The following is a 17,097-nucleotide window of genomic DNA, read 5'->3' as shown; positions in this document are numbered from 1 at the left end:
CAGAGTCGTTGGAGTCCAGTCCGATGCAATGAATCTCATAAAATAAATAGTCCTATAGTCCCGGCTACTCGGGATGCTGAGGCAGGAGGATTGCTTGAGTCCAGAAATTTGAGACCAACCTGGGCAACATAGCAAGACTTCATCTCTTAAAAAAAAAAATGGCACCAAGTAAACATTAGCTCTTTATATGGCACCAAGTAAATATTAGCTCAGTGTGAGCTAGTTAGAATTTCATATCCTCTTCCTGCCTGCCAAAGTGAAAACTCTGCTTGGAATCTTATGTTTTATGTGCAGTATGTTCAGATTTTCTAGCTGGGATTGTCTGACATCTAACTTGACTTTTACTCCTCTTAGTCCTCCCAAACCGAAGGACCCTGTATCTGCAGCTGTGCCAGCACCAGGGAGAAACAACAGTCAGATAGCCTCTGGCCAAAACCAGCCCCAGGCAGCTGCTGGCTCCCACCAGCTCTCTGTGGGCCAACCTCACAATGCTGCAGGGCCCAGCCCGCATACACTGCGCAGAGGTAAGCAGCCATCGTCGTCCTTGCCCTCAGGGAAGGCTGTGCAGACCTCCTTAAGTTAGTGCAAGGATTCAGATGGTGAGGCTTGTGGCCAGATCTTTTCTATGTCTATTGTAAAATCCCAAGCAGAAAATTCAGTCATTCAAGAGAAAAGTCATTAAAGAGAAAGGAAAAAATAGAGAACAGAAAAGCAGACATTTAGTTTTTCCTTAGGCGTGACAAAGCTTAACAAACAAACAGTCAGTTCTGCAGAAATACTCCGTTTTCCTGGTGTCCCAAGCCCTCGCTCCTTTTGGAGACTACCACGGCCTCTGTACTTCTCAGCTTTGTGGGTCTGGGAAGCACTTTTGCCTCGGAATTGGGGTGAAGGCTTTCTAGGTCCTGATTAACAGAATCTGAACTGCTCCCACCTGTCTTCCCTGCAGTTCTCCACCCAGCAGCCAGGAGAATTGCTTTAAAACTCCAAGCAGATTATGTCGTCTCTTGGTTAAACTCTTCAGTGGCTTCCATGCAAACTTCTCACCCTGGGTTCTCTGTGCTCTGGTGGGGCCTACCTCTGAGCCCAGAGCTTACACTGCCCCCTCTCAAAACACTCTGCTCTTGGTTCCTTGAATGAACTAAGCTCATCCCCTCCTTAGGGCTTCCAGAACATTCTGTCCCATCTCTTCACATGGTTTCTTCTTACCATTCAGGTCTCACCTCAAAAATCACTTCTTCCAGCTGGGCGTGGTGGCTCACACCTATAATCCCAGCACTTTGGGAGGCTGAGGCAGGAAGATGGCTTGAGGCCAGGAGTTGGAGACCAATCTGGTCAACATAGTGAGAGTCCACCTCTACAAAAAAAATTTTTTTAAATTATCTGGGTGTGGTGACACACACCTATAGTCCCAGCTACTCAGGAGGCTGAGGCAGGAGGATCACTTGAGTACAGGAGGTCGAGCCTGCAGTGAGCTATGATTGCACCACTGCACTCCAGCCTGGACAACAGAGTGAGACCCCATCCCTATAATAAAGAAGAGAGGCCAGGCGCAGTGGCTCACACCAGTAATCCCAGCACTTTGGGAGGCCGAGGTGGGTGGATCGCTTGAGCCAGGAGTTCAAGACCAGCCTGGCCAACATGGTGAAACCCCATCTCTACTAAAAATACAAAAATTAGCCGGGCATGGTGCTGCACGCCTGTGGTCCCAGCTACTCAAGAGGCTGAGGCAGGAGAATCGCTTGAACCTGGGAGGCAGAGGTTGCAGTGAGCCAAGATTGCACCACTGCACCCCAGCCTGGCCAACGGAGCAAGACTCCGTCCCAAAAAAAAGAAGAAAAAATGGATTAAATTCACTGTCTGTTTATAAAAGCATGGTCTTTATAAAGCACTACACAAATGTTAGTGGAATTTCTACAAATTATAGGCAGGGAGGCAAATTTGGGTCCACTGCTTGGTTGCAGACGCCCACTTTATCCTTCTTAAGGCTGCCTCTCTGGGCCCTGTCATCTTATCAGGATCTCAGCTGATCCTTGAGGGAAGTTCGTCTTCTGTACCTAGATTCCAGGTGTGACTCTGGTTTTGGATTAAGAAGACTCTTTTCCTCATAGCCACATTCAGAGTCTTTCATGCTTCCCGAAATCACAGCTCCCAGGCTTCTTCGCAGGATGGGTTTGATTCTTTTTGCCTTCCCCACCCCCTGCGCCTCTGAGGTGGTCTCACACAAGGCCTCCGTTTCTCCCAGCCCCCTCCCCCTGACACTTTGCTCCCATGCTTCCTCTCCTCATCCTCTTCACACCCTTAAATGCCAGGAACGAGCTTTTATTCAGTATGAATTTACAATTAGTATTGCTTAGAACAGAAAACTAGACTTTTTTTTAAATGCCGATGGCAGTCCGGGGTACAGCTAATGTAAGCTGGTTGGTGGTTTCTGAGTTCCAGGATTGAAAGTTCCAGACCAGTGTAGCAGAGTAGACTTTACCCTTTTTTCTTTCTTTTTTTTCCTTTCTTATGTTTTTTAGAGGCAGGGTCTTGTTCTCTCACCCATGCTGGAATGCAGTGGCGTGATAATAGCTCACTGCATCCTCCAGCCGCTGGACTCAAGTGATCCTCCCACTTTGGCCTCTCGAAGTGCTGGTCCTATAGGCACACGCCACCATGCCTGGCTGCTTTATTTTTTTGTAGAGTCGGGGTCTCACTGTGTTGCCCAGGCTGGTCTTGAGTGATCTTCCTGCCTCAGCCAGTCAGAGTGCTGGGAATACAGGCGTGGGCCACTGAGACTTTACCCTTTTTAATCCTGAATTCTGGGCCCTGTGAACAGGCAGCCGGGGAATAGAGGAAGGAGGAAGAGGAAAAAGCATTCAGGGAGTCCACATGTCATGGGCAGGAGGCTCTGTTCTGCCCCTTACTAGCTGTGTGACCTATTACCAAACACTGGCCCTCTTCAAGCCTCAGTTTTCTTCTTTTTGAAAATGGGGATAACAGAGCTTGCCCTGCAATGAGCTTATGAGACTTGAATGAGATAATTTATATAAATTATAATGTGCATAATTTATATAAAAGGCCTTACTTGGTACTGGTGATAAGTGAAGAGTGATACATGTTCATTTCTTTCCTTCATTTCCTTCTCTTTTTTTCTTGGGGAACCAGTAGGATCTTAGCAGAGTTTGAAAAAGGCTAAAGTCTCTCCTTTCCCCCTACTCCTCCTAGCCCAAAACCAGAGCCCCAGATCTGTCGTTTTCCCTCCTGCCCTCCTCAGTACCAGGTTCCCATCCCTGATCTCAGCTGGTAGGGAGGAGAGTGATGTGATTCAGCTCTCTTTAGAGAAATATTTCTAAGGCAACTCTTCCAGATTTATTCATGCTTTTGTCCAGGACATATCTATTAACTCAAATGGTTCTGGAATTGGTAGAAATTCTGTTATTAAGACCAATCAAACCAATCAAATTCTCAAGGAGAAGGTGGCTTGGGGTCCGGGGTCATGTTATATCAGGGTGAACCAGTCATGCTTGGTGGTCCCTCCTGGCTGTTCTTGCCTCTTTCTGCGTCTTCCCATGGGGCCCTAATGAGGAGGCTGCTAAGTGGGCTGAGGGCAGCACTTCCGTGTCATTGGGGTGGCCTCTGTTAACAGTTTTCTTCTTATTGAACTTTCAAAACGATAGGCCTTTAAACCCCTTTCAAATGTGCATAATGTACTTAATTTTTAAGATAAACTTGTTTGTTTGGAGTAATTTTGAATTTATAGAAAAGTTGCAAAGATAATGCTGAGAGTTCTCATATGCCCCTTACTCAGTTTCCCCTGTTGTTAATGTGTTACATGACCATGGTACATTGACCCCAGCTCAGAAATCAATATTGGGCCAGTCCCCCCACCCCCCACCTTTTTTTAGAAATGGTCTCACTCTGTTGCCCAGGCTGGAATTCAGTGGTGTGATCACTGCAACCTTGGACTTCCCAGGCTCATGTGATCCTCCCACCTCAGCCTCATGAGTAGCTGGGATTACAGGCGCATGCCACCACGCCCAGCTAATTTTTGTAGTTTTTTGTAGAGTTGGGGTTTTGCCACGTTGCCCAGGCTGGCCTTGAACTCCCGCACTCAAGTGATCTGCCTGCTTTGGCCTCCCGAAGTGCTGAGATCACAGGCGTGAGCCACTGCACCTCGCGGTTCATTACCGTTAACTAGACACCACATTTTGTTCAGATTTCCCGAGTTTTTCCACTCGTGTCCATTTTCTGTCCCAGGATCTCATCCAGGAGCCCACATTGCATGTAGTCATCATATCTTCTTAGTCTCCTGCTGTCTGTGACACGTTCTCCATCTTTCTGTGCTTTTCTATGGCCTTGATGGTTTTGGAAAGTACTGGTCAGGCATTTTGAAGAAAGGCCCTCAATTTGTGTTTGTCGGATGTTCTTCTGATGGTTAGACTGGGGTTATGGGTTTTGGGGAGGAAGACACAGTGTGGTGCCCTCCTGACCACCTCTCATCAGAGGTACATGATGCTGGTATAGCTTATTACTGGCGAGGTTAAATTTGGGCTCCTGGCCAGGGTTGGTTGCTGCCTCGCTGTTCCTACTGAAAGGTGTTTTTTCTCTTTTTGTGCAGCTGTTAAAAAACCCGCTCCAGCACCTCCGAAACCAGGCAACCCACCTCCTGGACACCCCGGGGGCCAGAGTTCTTCAGGAACATCTCAGCATCCACCCAGTCTGTCACCAAAGCCACCCACCCGAAGCCCCTCTCCTCCCACCCAGCACACGGGCCAGCCTCCAGTCCAGCCCTCCGCCCCCTCCCAGCTCTCAGCACCCCGGAGGTACTCCAGCAGCCTGTCTCCAATCCAAGCTCCCAATCACCCGCCGCCGCAGCCCCCTACGCAGGCCACGCCACTGATGCACACCAAACCCAATAGCCAGGGCCCTCCCAACCCCATGGCATTGCCCAGTGAGCATGGACTTGAGCAGCCATCTCACACCCCTCCCCAGACTCCAACGCCTCCCAGTACTCCGCCCCTAGGAAAACAGAACCCCAGTCTGCCAGCTCCTCAGACCCTGGCGGGGGGTAACCCTGAGACTGCACAGCCACATGCTGGAACCTTACCGAGACCGAGACCAGTACCAAAGCCAAGGAACCGGCCCAGCGTGCCCCCACCCCCCCAACCTCCTGGTGTCCACTCAGCTGGGGACAGCAGCCTCACCAGCACAGCACCAACAGCTTCCAAGATAGTAACAGGTAAGTAGGCCATCAATGCCCATATTTCCTCATCTGCTCTACATTGCTTTTGTACTACTACATTTTATTTAAGCTTTGTTTTATGCCAGGTGTCAGCAACCTACACCTGCAAGCCAAACCTGTCCTACAGCCAGTTTTTGTCATTAAAGTTTTATTGGAACACAGCTACACCCATTTGTTAACATATTGTCTGTGGCTGCATTGGTGCTAAAACAGCAGAGTTGGGTAGTTGTGACCAAAGATCCTATGGCCCACAAAGTTGGAAACATTTACTGCCTGGTCCTTTAAGTTTGCCGACCCCTGACTTATAGTTGCTTGTGTGTTTAAGACCTATGTACGTTTACATTTTTCTAAACATAATGACTTTTATTCCAGGTGGAAGGTATTTTACAACACGAGCATGAACTTTATTTCTTAGTGAATTCCTCATTAAAATGCTTAAACAGTACTTCTAAGAGTAAAAATGTTCATATTAAGTACAGAATTTCAGGTATAACTTTAAAAAACATGATTTATGCCAAATTGAATGCTCCAAAAGGGAGATCTCAGGGCACTGTCATATTCTAATGGCTTGGGAGGGAAGAATCAAGATTTTCCTGTAGATCCAATGGGAACCTGTTTGGAAGTGGTGGTGATTGTACAGGTTTTAGTGGGCTACCTAATGGCATATTTTTAATAGTCTAGAACATGACCATTTTATTTAACATTTCAAGAATATTTCCATCCCAAATGCTCTAATTTATTATTTAATTTAAGGATGGATATGGGGGTTTCTAGTGTGTTTTAAAAAATGGTAATTAGGGGCCTCAAATAATTTCTTACAGCAGCCTAGTTTAAATTGTTCTAAGTGGAGGCACTTTTGGAAAAGAAGCTGAAATATACCTCTGGGCTTTCCAACCATATTGAGTGACTTTGCAGCTAAAAATGTGCCAAGGTTTCCATTAACCCAAAGGGTGACGGTTAACTGATTCTAACATCTTTTAATAACTTTTTTCAGGAATATAATACATAATTTGCACATGTTATAAATGGTTAATAACTTTTTTTTCTGATGACATCAGAGCTTTTATTCTGAAAACAGCAAAGCCATGTTGGTTTGTTTGTTTTGTTTCCCAATAGATGCCCTTCCTAGTGCCCTCACAGGTGGGGAAGGTTTCCAGGACTAAGGTCTGTAATGGCCCCGAGCAGCTTGCCGCACAGCTCCAAATGCTCCTGCTTAGCCGTGTTTTGCATATGTGCTTTTGACCGTGTGCTCAGGAGCAGCCGTTTGACTGTGTGCCCTGACAGCCAATGGGCCATCTATTCTGTAGCATATTGACATTTCTTTATTTTTATCGGAAGCACTTTGAGCTGCAGTGCTTCAAATTCAAGGAGTAGATGTCAGTAGATCAAGAGCCTGATTTCAAGCTGCTCTTGAAGAGTATCTTCTTTCTTAGGGGCCAGGCACAGTGGCTCGTGCCTCTAATCCCAGTACTTTGAGTGGCTGAGGCAAGAGGATTGCTTGAGCCCAGGAGTTCGAGACTGCAGTGGGTAGTGATTGTGTCACTGCACACTGCAGTCCAGCCTGCATGACAGAGTGAGACCCTGTCTCTTTTTAAAAGAAAAAAAGGAATATCTTCTTTTTGGTGAGCCTCTTAGCAGCAGTCTACTCTTCCCAGTGTGATTTACCTGTCACTGATGGGCTCACCAGCATCCAACCAAAGAGGACCCGGGTGCAGTCAGCACGGGAGGAAATTGTGTCCTTTGTGTCTTGAGCTTTAATTTTAAATTTTTGTGTCTTAAGTGCAAGTTAACTGCATGGAGCTTCTTAATTTGATATTTTAAATTCTCAAGACCAAAAAATTAAAAAAAATCTTCCCCCAAATACCCTACACTGAATTATTTTAAATTCCTTTGCATTCTAGCATGCTTACGTTTTGCTTTATTAAACCATATGAGCTTTTTAAAAGGCACTGTGAGCTCATCTAAGTCTGCCGCCGGGTCTACATGTGGACAGCGTAAGGCCCCCATTATGTGTACAGCTGCTTTAATCAGCTGGCCTGAGCCTTACGCCTATTGTGGGCCCCTTAGCCAGAGTGCTCACAGCTTAGGTCTGAGTAAGACTTTCTGTAGGAACCAGAAGTGGAAAACCAGAGCGTAGCCTTCAAAACAGGGAGGAGGCCCGGGTGCGATTCCACAATTTCATGCTTGTGACCCACCAAAATGTTATTCTCAGATATTTCCTTTTATTTAAATGAAAGATTCCAAACCAGAATTAACGCCTATTTTTTAATACCATTGTTACCCGGGGTGTATTTATTCCACAAGTTTAGTTTACTGATCTGCTGCAACACTGTAATGTACTGCCTGTAATTATTAGATAAGTGAAATTTTACATTAAAAATGTGGTTCCCTAAGATACTAGCTGTTTAAAAGCCAGTCTATGCTATGAATTCTTCTAACTCAAGAAATTCCAGGTTACCAGAGTTATCTTTATATTACAGAATTAACCCTGTACTATCTTAAAATCCCCTGGCCTGCCATTGAAAGTACACAGAAGGCCAACATTTAGAATTTTTGAATCTGCTAGTGTTGATCATACTGCTATTAACCATTCTTGGGTATAGCCATTGGGTTTTTCAAGGAGGAAAAAATATATAACTTCCTTGGACAGGATGGTCCTTTATTATGACATAATGTTTTCACTTAGAAAACTTTAGATGGACAAATTCCTGAAAACAGGTTATTCCTTTAGACTTGGATTAAATCAGAGTTTTAAAGAGTTGGGTTAAGGCTAATGGGATTAAGATAAATTCTTGGGGGAGATTATTGCTGCCAAGCAGGTTTGGCAGCCAACTTCTCACAGCTCAGCACCAGCACTGGAGGATGCTGGGATTCTGGCGTCATTTCGAGTCTCCTGTTAATTGTGACTCTAGAGAGCAGTAAGAGTTTTAATTCCCATGTAAAAGAGTTTACATCTTGCTATTTTTGAAGTAATAGATTTTAGCAAAGAGTATTCTAATTTAAACATTTTATTAAATAATTTAGATGTATGACCTGCCATATTCAGTAAGAACTGAGATTGGAATATTTAATGGTAAGGAAAAGGCACCTGATTGGCCAATGCATTTTTGCTACTTGATGATCATATTTGTGCACTCATGCCTGTTACTAACCGGCCACCCTAACCCTGCCTGCTTGCATCTCTACTAATAGTGCATGCACTGAAGGAGGACTGGCTTTGTTGATGCTTGCTGCAGTCATTCGGAATACTAAGTGTGTACCCAGATGTGGAACAGGTGGTCACAGGGCTGGCCTTGTTACTTCTTTAATTTCCATTATTTTCCATATTAGGCAAGCTTGAGGTATAGTAGAAAGAACACACATTATGGAGTCAGACCTGACTGAGTTAGAATTTCAGCTCTTGGTATAACATAGGCTAGGCACAACCTGGCTGATCTGTAAAGTGGTGACATCTGTCTAAATTGTTGAAGATCAAGTAAGAGAAAGTCCAAGGTTATTCTGTTAGCCAGTTACAGTTCTTAATATACAGTGGATCTAAATGAAGCCTAGCTATTTCTCTCTCTTTTTTTTTGTTTGAGATGGAGTCTTGCTGTGTCGCCCAGGCTGGAGTGCAATGGCACAATCTCGGCTCACTGCAAGCTCCGCCTCACAGGTTCAAGCGATTCCCCTGCCTCAGCCTCCTGAGTACCTGGGATTATAGGCGCCTGCCACCACATCTGGCTATTTTTTTTTTTTTATTTTTAGTAGAGATGGGGCTTCACCATGTTGGCCAGGCTGGTCTCGAACTCCTGACCTTAGGTGATCCAGCTGCCTCGACCTCCCAAAGTGCTGGGATTATAGGCGTGAGCCATTGTGCCTGGCCTGCTATTTATCATTTTTATCTAGAAGAAAATAGTTTTAATCAGATTTCTATGTTAGATTCACATGTCAGGGTTTTAAAAACTTACATGCCCGGACTCGGCCTTCTAGGACCCAAACACAGGAGACTGGGGGTGGAACCCAGGTATCCATATATTGATTCTGATGCACCACTTGGTTTTTTGAATCTCACTTCTTTCATGGGTTAAAAAGACAATGCTCTGCAGAAGGAGATAACAAATACATTCATATAATTTAGTGAGCCTGAGACTGTCTGTGAGGCGTTAGTCCACTGTACCACAGATAGACCAAATCACTCACATAGTAGCCATAAGCCTGGACACCTTGCTGGCTAATTTCATAGTGTTTGCTTTTTAAACTCTCACCCTTCTTATGTCATGGAAGTAATGCCTTTTTAAAAATAAGCATGAGCTGGGGCACAGTGGCTCACGCCTGTAATCCCAGTACTTTGGGAGGCTGAGGCGGGGGGATCACTTGAGGTCAGGAGTTCAAGACCAGCTTGGCCAACATGGGGAAACCCCATCTCTACTGAAAATACAAAAAGTTAGCTGGGTGTCGTGGTAGGTGCCTGTAATCCCAGCTACTTGGGAGGCCAAGGCAGGAGAACTGCTTGAACCCAGGAGGTGGAGGTCGCGGTGAGCTGAGATCGTGCCACTACACTCCAGCCTGGGTGACAGAGTGAGACTCTGTCTGAAATAAATAAAAATAAGCATGGATATTAAAACTCTTGAGAAATGGAAATAATAAGAAATCAATTCTAGCTATACAATTGAAAATGTCTGCCATTTATATTCTACTTTTTTTCTTTTCTCTCTTCTCTTCTCTTCTCTTCTCTTCTCTTCTCTTCTCTTCTCTTCTCTTCGCTTCTCTTTTCAGAGTCTCGCTCTGTTCCCCAGGCTGGAGTGCAGTGGCACAGTCTTGGCTCACTGCAAGCTCCGCCTCCCGGGTTCACGCCATTCTTCTGCCTCAGCCTCCCGAGTAGCTGGGACTACAGGCGCCCACCACCACGCCCAGCTATTTTTTTGTATTTTTAGTAGAGACAGGGTTTCACCATGTTAGCCAAGATGGTCTCGATCTCCTGACCTCGTGATGCGCCCACCTCGGCCTCCCAAAGTGCTGGGATTACAGGCGTGAGCCACCACGCCTGCCCCTTTTTTTCTTTTAGTTTTTCTAAAAGGCAAGGAGGTACATGAGCATAATTATTTGACATAGACAGATTTGGATCCTTTTATTTTACTTTACATGATATGCTCGTTCTCATGTGATAATGTAATTTTTAGAACCATGTTTTTCAGTGACTACATAATGTTTCATCAACCAGATGTATTGTTACTCCTAGTTGGATATTTAAGTGGCTTCTGTTTCTACTTGCAGTTTATGTTTAATAAGTAGATAATCAGAACTGTGTCAAGATAACATCCAGTGAGACTTGAACAGAATCACTCCTGAATAGTTGACTCAAAGTCTCTCACAGCCCTAGAAAACTGACGAGAAATCATCAGTTCCTGATAAAATTACACAATTCTACTTCGACCAAAGAGGATCAAAGCCAGATTGGTTGGACTGTCATTCTTCTGTTTATTTATTTTATGTATTTTTTGAGACAGTCTTGCTCTGACGCCCAGGCTGGAGTGCAGTGATGCAATCTTGGCACACTGCAACCCCTGCCTCCCTGGTTTAAGCAGTTCTCTTGCCTCAGCCTCCCAAGTAGCTGGGATTATAGGCAGGTGTGGCAACACCCGGCTGATTTTTGTATTTTTAGTAGAGACGGGGTTTCGCCATATTGGCCAGGCTGGTCTCGAACTCATGGCTTCAAGTGATCCACTCACTTCTGCCTCCCAAAGTGCTGGGATTACAGGCATGAGCCACCGCACCCGGCCCCATCATTCTTAATCACCCTAACATTTTCCCTCTTTCCCAAAAGAGTTGTGTATATCTTTGGGTGAGGATCCTGAAAGTGAAGACATTATCTGAGGAAAATAATGGTTTGGGTCTTAAACACTCTGGTTAGAGCTAAGTTTATATGACAGGTATTACATTGTAAAAAGGAGAAAAAGGTTATTTTGGAAAGACACCTGTTAGAACCTGCTTTTTTTTTTTTTTTTTTTTGAGACGGAGTCTCACCCTGTCGCTCAGACTGGAGTGCATTGGCGCGATCTCAGCTCACTGTGACCTCCACCTCCCAGGTTCAAGCGAGTCTCCTGCCTCAGCCTCCTGAGTAGCTGGGATTACAGGCACGCACTACCATGCTCGGCTAATTTTTGTATTTTTAGTAGAGACGGGTTTCACCATGTTGGCCAGGCTGGTCTTGAACTCCTGACCTCAGGTGATCTGCCTGCCTTGGCCTCCCAAAGTGCTGGGATTACAGGCATGAGCCACCGCACCCAGCCAGAACCTGCTTTCTAAAAGCACCCTAAACCTCTTTGGTTGCGAATTTATATATTCTCTGCCTTCCAAGGGCTGATCTTTGAGGATATTGCTTGGAACTAAGTTCATACAGTAGATATTTTATTTAAAAAAAAAAAAAAAAAAACAGAAAAGAGACCTCCAATAAAAGGTTTCTTTTTTGTCTGGTTTTTTGCCTTTTTTTTTTATTTTGAAATATAATACTTGTCATATAAACTTAGCTCCAAGCAGTATGCTCAAAGACCAGCCCTTCTTAGAATGCAAATAATATATAAATTCATAGCCAGAGAAGTTTTGAGGTGTTTAAAGAAAACCAGGTTCTTACAGGTGTCTTTCTAAAATAACCTTTATCTCTTTTTTACAACAATCAACCAGAGTGTTCACTGGTGAAGGAAGGCATTCCCTGAGACCCTAGGTCTGAGAAGAGGGATGGGTGGTGGAGAGGGGGAGGGAGTTTATTCGCCCTGCAGTTGTGCCTGCACCGCTTACTTTCAAGGGCATATTTGCATCTGTTACTTGTCAAAGTGGCTATCAGAATCAAAGTGGCTATCAGAATCACCTTGGACTTCTTGAAGGGTGGGTTCACAACTGAAAGCACACATTCAAAATTGTTGAAGTAATAAGTAAATCTTCTAGAACCATACCCTTAGTGATAACATTCCACTTCTAGCTCTTAAATATCCACTTCTGTTTCCTGGATAAGATACTCAGTTCAGGAAGGAACCTGGGTTATATTTGTCAGAGCCCGAAATCTGTGATGAACTGTATCAAGTTCTGCCTTTGGGCTGAGGCTAGTTACTGGAGGTCATCCTCTGTTTCTCTTTTTTTTTTTTTTTTTTTTTTTAAAAAAAAAGAGACAGGGTCTTGATGTGTTGCCTAGGCTAGAGTGCAGCGGTGTGATTATAGTCCACTGCAGCCTTGACCTCCTGGGCTCAAGTGAACCTCCCAGGTAGCTGGAAGGTGGAACTAGAGGCATGCGCCACCACAACTGGCTAATTTTTGTGTTTTTCTTATAGAGACGGAGTCTCATGTTGCCTGGGCTGGTCTCGAACTTCTGGACTCACACCATCATCCCACCACGCCCAGCCTATTTTGTTTTTTTAAATACAGTATCTTTTGTATGAACTTAGCTCCAAGCATATGCTCAGAAACCAGCCCTTCCTGGAGTGCAGTAAATATACGAGTTCATAGCCAGAAAGATTTAGAGGTGTTTCAGACAAACCAGGTTCTTACAGGTGTCTTTCTGAAATAACCATTTTCTCCTTTTTACAACAAACCCCAGAGTGTTTAAGACTGAAACAATGATCTCAGATAATGTCTTTGAGGGCCCTCACCCAGGGATTTACAGACTCCTCTGGGGAGGAGGGAAAATGTAATGTGAAGAGCCAGAGTGCAACCGATCTGACTTTGATCCTCTTTGGTCCACACTGGCTGTGTCACCTTGGGCAAGGAATAGAGCCTCTGAGTCTCCCTTTCTTATTTCTGCTGCCTTAGGATTAGTTAGTGGCGGTTCAGTGAGACAATGTGATAAAGTGTGGGTGTATAGTACAGTCTCTGGTGTAAGTAAGTGCTCTATAGTAATGTCAGCTACCGAGGCTGGGTATGGTGGCTCATGCCGGTAATCCCAGCACTTTGGGAAGCTGAGGTGGGAGGATTGCTTGAGGCCAAGAGTTCAAGACCAGCCCAGTCAACATGGTGAAACCCTGTCTCTACCAAAAATAAAAAAAAATTAGCCAGGCATGGTGGCATATGCTTGTAGTCCTAGCTACTCGGGAGGCTGAGGTGGGAGGATCATTTGAGCCCAGTGAGGTGGAGGCTGCAGTGAGCTGAGATTGCGTGACTGCACTCCAGCCTGGGCAAAAGAGCGAGACCCCATCTCAAAAAAAAAATTTTTTTCTTTTTTTTAATGTTAGCTACTGTGATGAAGTCTCTTTTTGAAAACTAGTTCTGTACAGGTTGCCGTAATTCTTTCTACTTTTTGTGTGTAAACAAAGTCATTGTTTCTTTCAGGGACTGATTCATGTAGAGAGGGGCTGGGGAAACCAGATGGGGCAGGTGGGCGGCAGAGTAAGGGATTTCCTTTATGCCCCAAAACACATTTTTTCCCCTTGAATAAATAATGTATGTGGATCATAAATAGAAAAATTCAGAGAGGCACATATCTAAAAATTATGTGTGTGTGATGTATAAGAAAAAGAGAGCAGCTGTAGAAGGGCTTGGTGGCTGATAGGCGTTAGCTTGCATGTGAATACAGATATTAACAAGTAGAAATCTCATCCGTATACACAGTGCCTTTGCATCATGCGTTCCCCGCCAAGTCATGTCGGTTCCATAGTTTCTGGTAAACTCTGGGCTGAGAAGAGACACGGGCTGGTAGCCCCTTCTGTTTTTGGGGGCCAAGATAATGGGGAAAGGATTGCATTTGCAGTGATTTTCTTATATGTCGTCTTCAAGTCACAGCTACTTCTTTGCCTGAGGATGTAAGAATGGAGGATTGGAAAGATGGTTGCTCTAGATGACTCTTCATGCATCCATCCAACCATCCAAGTGTGCAGCTACAAAATTTATTGAACATCTGCTATTTGCCAGTCACTGTTTTAGGTACTAAGGATACACTGTGAACAAGACAGACACAGTCCCTGCCTTCATTGACTTCTGTTCTGCTTAGGACAAATCCAAGACAGCCCCTATTCTGTGCATACAGACCACCTTTGACTGCACCATAGGCTGGTGCAATTCTGCACAGTGTCATTGGTTTTATAGTTATCACAAGGCCTGAATTGTCTGAAATGACATTCAGCACCTGAACTCTTTGACACCTTGGCACCTCCATAAATCTAGAAATTTCTCTTAGTTGTGGTGCGTAGGAAACCTTGAGGGACAACCCAGGAGTAACTGTGAGAAAAAGGATGTCCCAGGGAGTAAATAGATCTCACAGCTCAGAACTGTAGGGACAGGAAGGTGGAAGGGGTGGGAGCTGGAACAAGTCTCCAAGCAGTGAGCTTCCCCAAAGTGCAACCAGCGTTTTCAAGCTATGCCTGCATAGACGGGAGCAGGTCGAACAGAAATATGGTCAAAACTAGCTCCCGCCAAGGACAGACAGGATGTCATTTTGCACCACAGCAAGTGGGGGAAAACAGCTCTCAAGCCTGACTGTGAAACGCCCCTGCAAACCACCTCCTCCTCCCACTCCCTCACTGCTGCCTGCCATGGCTACCTCTAACCCAGCAAAGCAAAACTACAAAACATCTCTCTTCTCTCTTACACCAGCCCGAAAATACCTAATGAGGCTCTCATAATTTGCCAGAACCCACATCTACTAGAGAAGCCAGCCCTTTTGTCTTAATTAGGATCCCCTTGGTTCGCCCACTTGACGGTGGGCTTCATTGAGGCTGTGCCTGTCTTGTTCATTGTTGCATCCTCAGCAGGTAGAATGGTGCCTGGCACCTGGGAGGTGCTCAGTAAATATTTGTTTATGCATAAATGAATCTGAGACCCACTGGCCTCTGGGAAGAGCATACGAGAGGGGGACAACAGCATGAGGACCATATGTTTGCCACCTTGCTGAAGGAATTTCAGCCAACATAATAAGACATGAAAATGGCATTCGAGGTGTATTAGACAGAGAAGGGGACGTTAATGTTTGCAGGAGACTTGGTCTGCCTCAGTGATGTCAGTCAGCAGTGATTGTGATTCCCCAGGGGACACTCGGCAGCATCTGGAGACATTTTAGTTTAAACTTCCCCAGTGATCTGTGATGTACAGGAGACATTTTCGGTTGTCACACTGAGGGAGGAGGCTGCATGTCACTGGCATCTGTTGGGTGACACCTACAATGCACAGGACAACCACAACAAATAATTCAGGCCCAAATGTTGCTGGTGCTGAGGGTGAGGTCCTAGTGTTAGTAACAGGAGGAAAACCCAGCAGTCTCGAGGAGAGACCTCTTCCCAGGGCAGCCCAGGGGCCATCAGGAGGGTTCATCTCATGCATTAGAGGCCTTGGGAAGAATGAGGCTTCCTTTCCTCCAGCAAAGCAAGCAAATCCTTTAAAAGCTACATCTCCAAGGGCTGCTCTGGGCTCATAGCAAGCAACATCAGAGCCCAGAGGCAAGGCTGTGCCACTCAGCTGCTCTCTGGGGTCACAAAGGCTTCACTTGGCTTCTAAGAGCTGATGAGGCCTCTCGCAAGGGACCCTGTGTGCATGGGCTGACCCTGAAACTTCCCAGCCTCTCTTCTTCTCAGAGCACCCTCAGGTGTCCTCTCGGGGGTTACCCCTCATTGATATCATGTCTCCTCGTGTTTTTGTCCAGACTCCAATTCCAGGGTTTCAGAACCGCATCGCAGCATCTTTCCTGAAATGCACTCAGACTCAGCTAGCAAAGACGTGCCTGGCCGCATCCTGCTGGATATAGACAATGACACCGAGAGCACTGCCCTGTGAAGAAAGCCCTCTCCCAGCCCTCCACCCCTTCCACCCTGGTGAGTGGAGCAGGGGCAGGCGAACCTCTTCCTTTGCAGACCAAACAGTGAAAAGCTTTCAGTGGAGGACAAAGGAGGGCCTCACTGTGCGGGACCTGGCCTTCTGCACGGCCCAAGGAGAACCTGGAGGCCACCACTAAAGCTGAATGACCTGTGTCTTGAAGAAGTTGGCTTTCTTTACGTGGGAAGGAAATCATGCCAAAAAAATCCAAAACAAAGAAATAGCTGGAGTGGAGAGAGTATTCCTGCTGAAACGCGCGTAGGAAGCTTTTGTCCCTCTGTTAATGTGGGCAGCACCTACAGGAACTTGGAGTGAGTAAGAAGCAGTGCGTTAACTATCTATTTAATAAAATGCGCTCGTTATGCAAGTCGCCTACTCTCTGCTACCTGGACGTTCATTCTTATGTATTAGGAGGGAGGCCGCTCTCCTTCAGACTTGCTGCAGAATCATTTTGTATCATGTATGGTCTGTGTCTCCCCAGTCCCCTCAGAACCATGCCCATGGATGGTGACTGCTGGCTCTGTCACCTCGTCAAACTGGATGTGACCCATGCCGCCTTGTTGGATTGTCGGAATCTAGGCAGAAATGTACTGTTCTTTTTTTTTTTTTTTTAAACAATGTAATTGCTACTTGATAAGGACCGAACATTATTCTAGTTTCATGTTTAATTTGAATTAAATATATTCTGTGGTTTATATGAAAACTTCATAATTCTCGGAGACAAATTGTGGAGTGTGTGTGTGTGTGTGTATGAGTGTGTGTGTGTTGCCACTCAACCAGATAGAATTGTGGCTGGGACATCTTGGGGGAGAGGGTCTAATTGTAGCTGTAGGAGTTTGAAGAAACAGAGAGCAAGGTTGCAGCAGTGAAAAAGGCCATCAGGTGCCCCAGAGACCTCCTAGCCTGGCCATCCTCAGTGCAGGTTCTGGTCAAGGCTGCACCCTTGGTCCTTCCAGTGCTGGCATCCCTTTCTTTCCATCTAGAGATACTCAGACTCCCGGGGGCAGCTCACAGGAGCTCAGCCCCACCGGATTGGTGCGTTTGTCAGCAGTTGTGAATTGCCGTAGAGAGCCCCTTTTCCAATGGCTGGTGCTTTCATGCCCTAT

General features: G+C 45.6%; 1 protein-coding gene across 10 annotated transcripts in view; it reads left to right on the top strand.

Moving 5' to 3' along the window:
* The window catches only part of ARHGAP17 (Rho GTPase activating protein 17), a 103,103-nt gene extending 86,409 nt beyond the window's left edge, over positions 1 to 16,694 (top strand). For 5 of the 10 annotated variants that reach the window (XM_054533669.1, XM_024233174.2, XM_063717219.1 and 2 more), the window contains 3 exons: positions 355 to 524; positions 4,601 to 5,221; positions 15,822 to 16,694. In XM_054533669.1, coding sequence (XP_054389644.1) covers positions 355 to 524; positions 4,601 to 5,221; positions 15,822 to 15,952 — 922 coding nt within the window. In that variant the 3' untranslated portion in view covers positions 15,953 to 16,694. Of the gene's footprint in view, positions 1 to 354; positions 525 to 4,600; positions 5,222 to 6,340; positions 6,389 to 8,248; positions 8,298 to 15,821 lie in introns of all 10 variants that reach the window. The other 5 variants (XR_010137734.1, XR_008514446.2, XM_063717221.1 and 2 more) reach the window with 3 other exon arrangements.
* The last annotated feature ends 403 nt before the right edge of the window (positions 16,695 to 17,097 follow it).

The sequence above is a fragment of the Pongo abelii genome, chromosome 18 (assembly GCF_028885655.2).
Source record: "Pongo abelii isolate AG06213 chromosome 18, NHGRI_mPonAbe1-v2.0_pri, whole genome shotgun sequence".
Classification (NCBI taxonomy): Eukaryota; Metazoa; Chordata; class Mammalia; order Primates; family Hominidae; genus Pongo; species Pongo abelii.
Note: the sequence above shows the minus strand (reverse complement) of the source record. Positions and strands in the feature narration are given on the sequence as shown.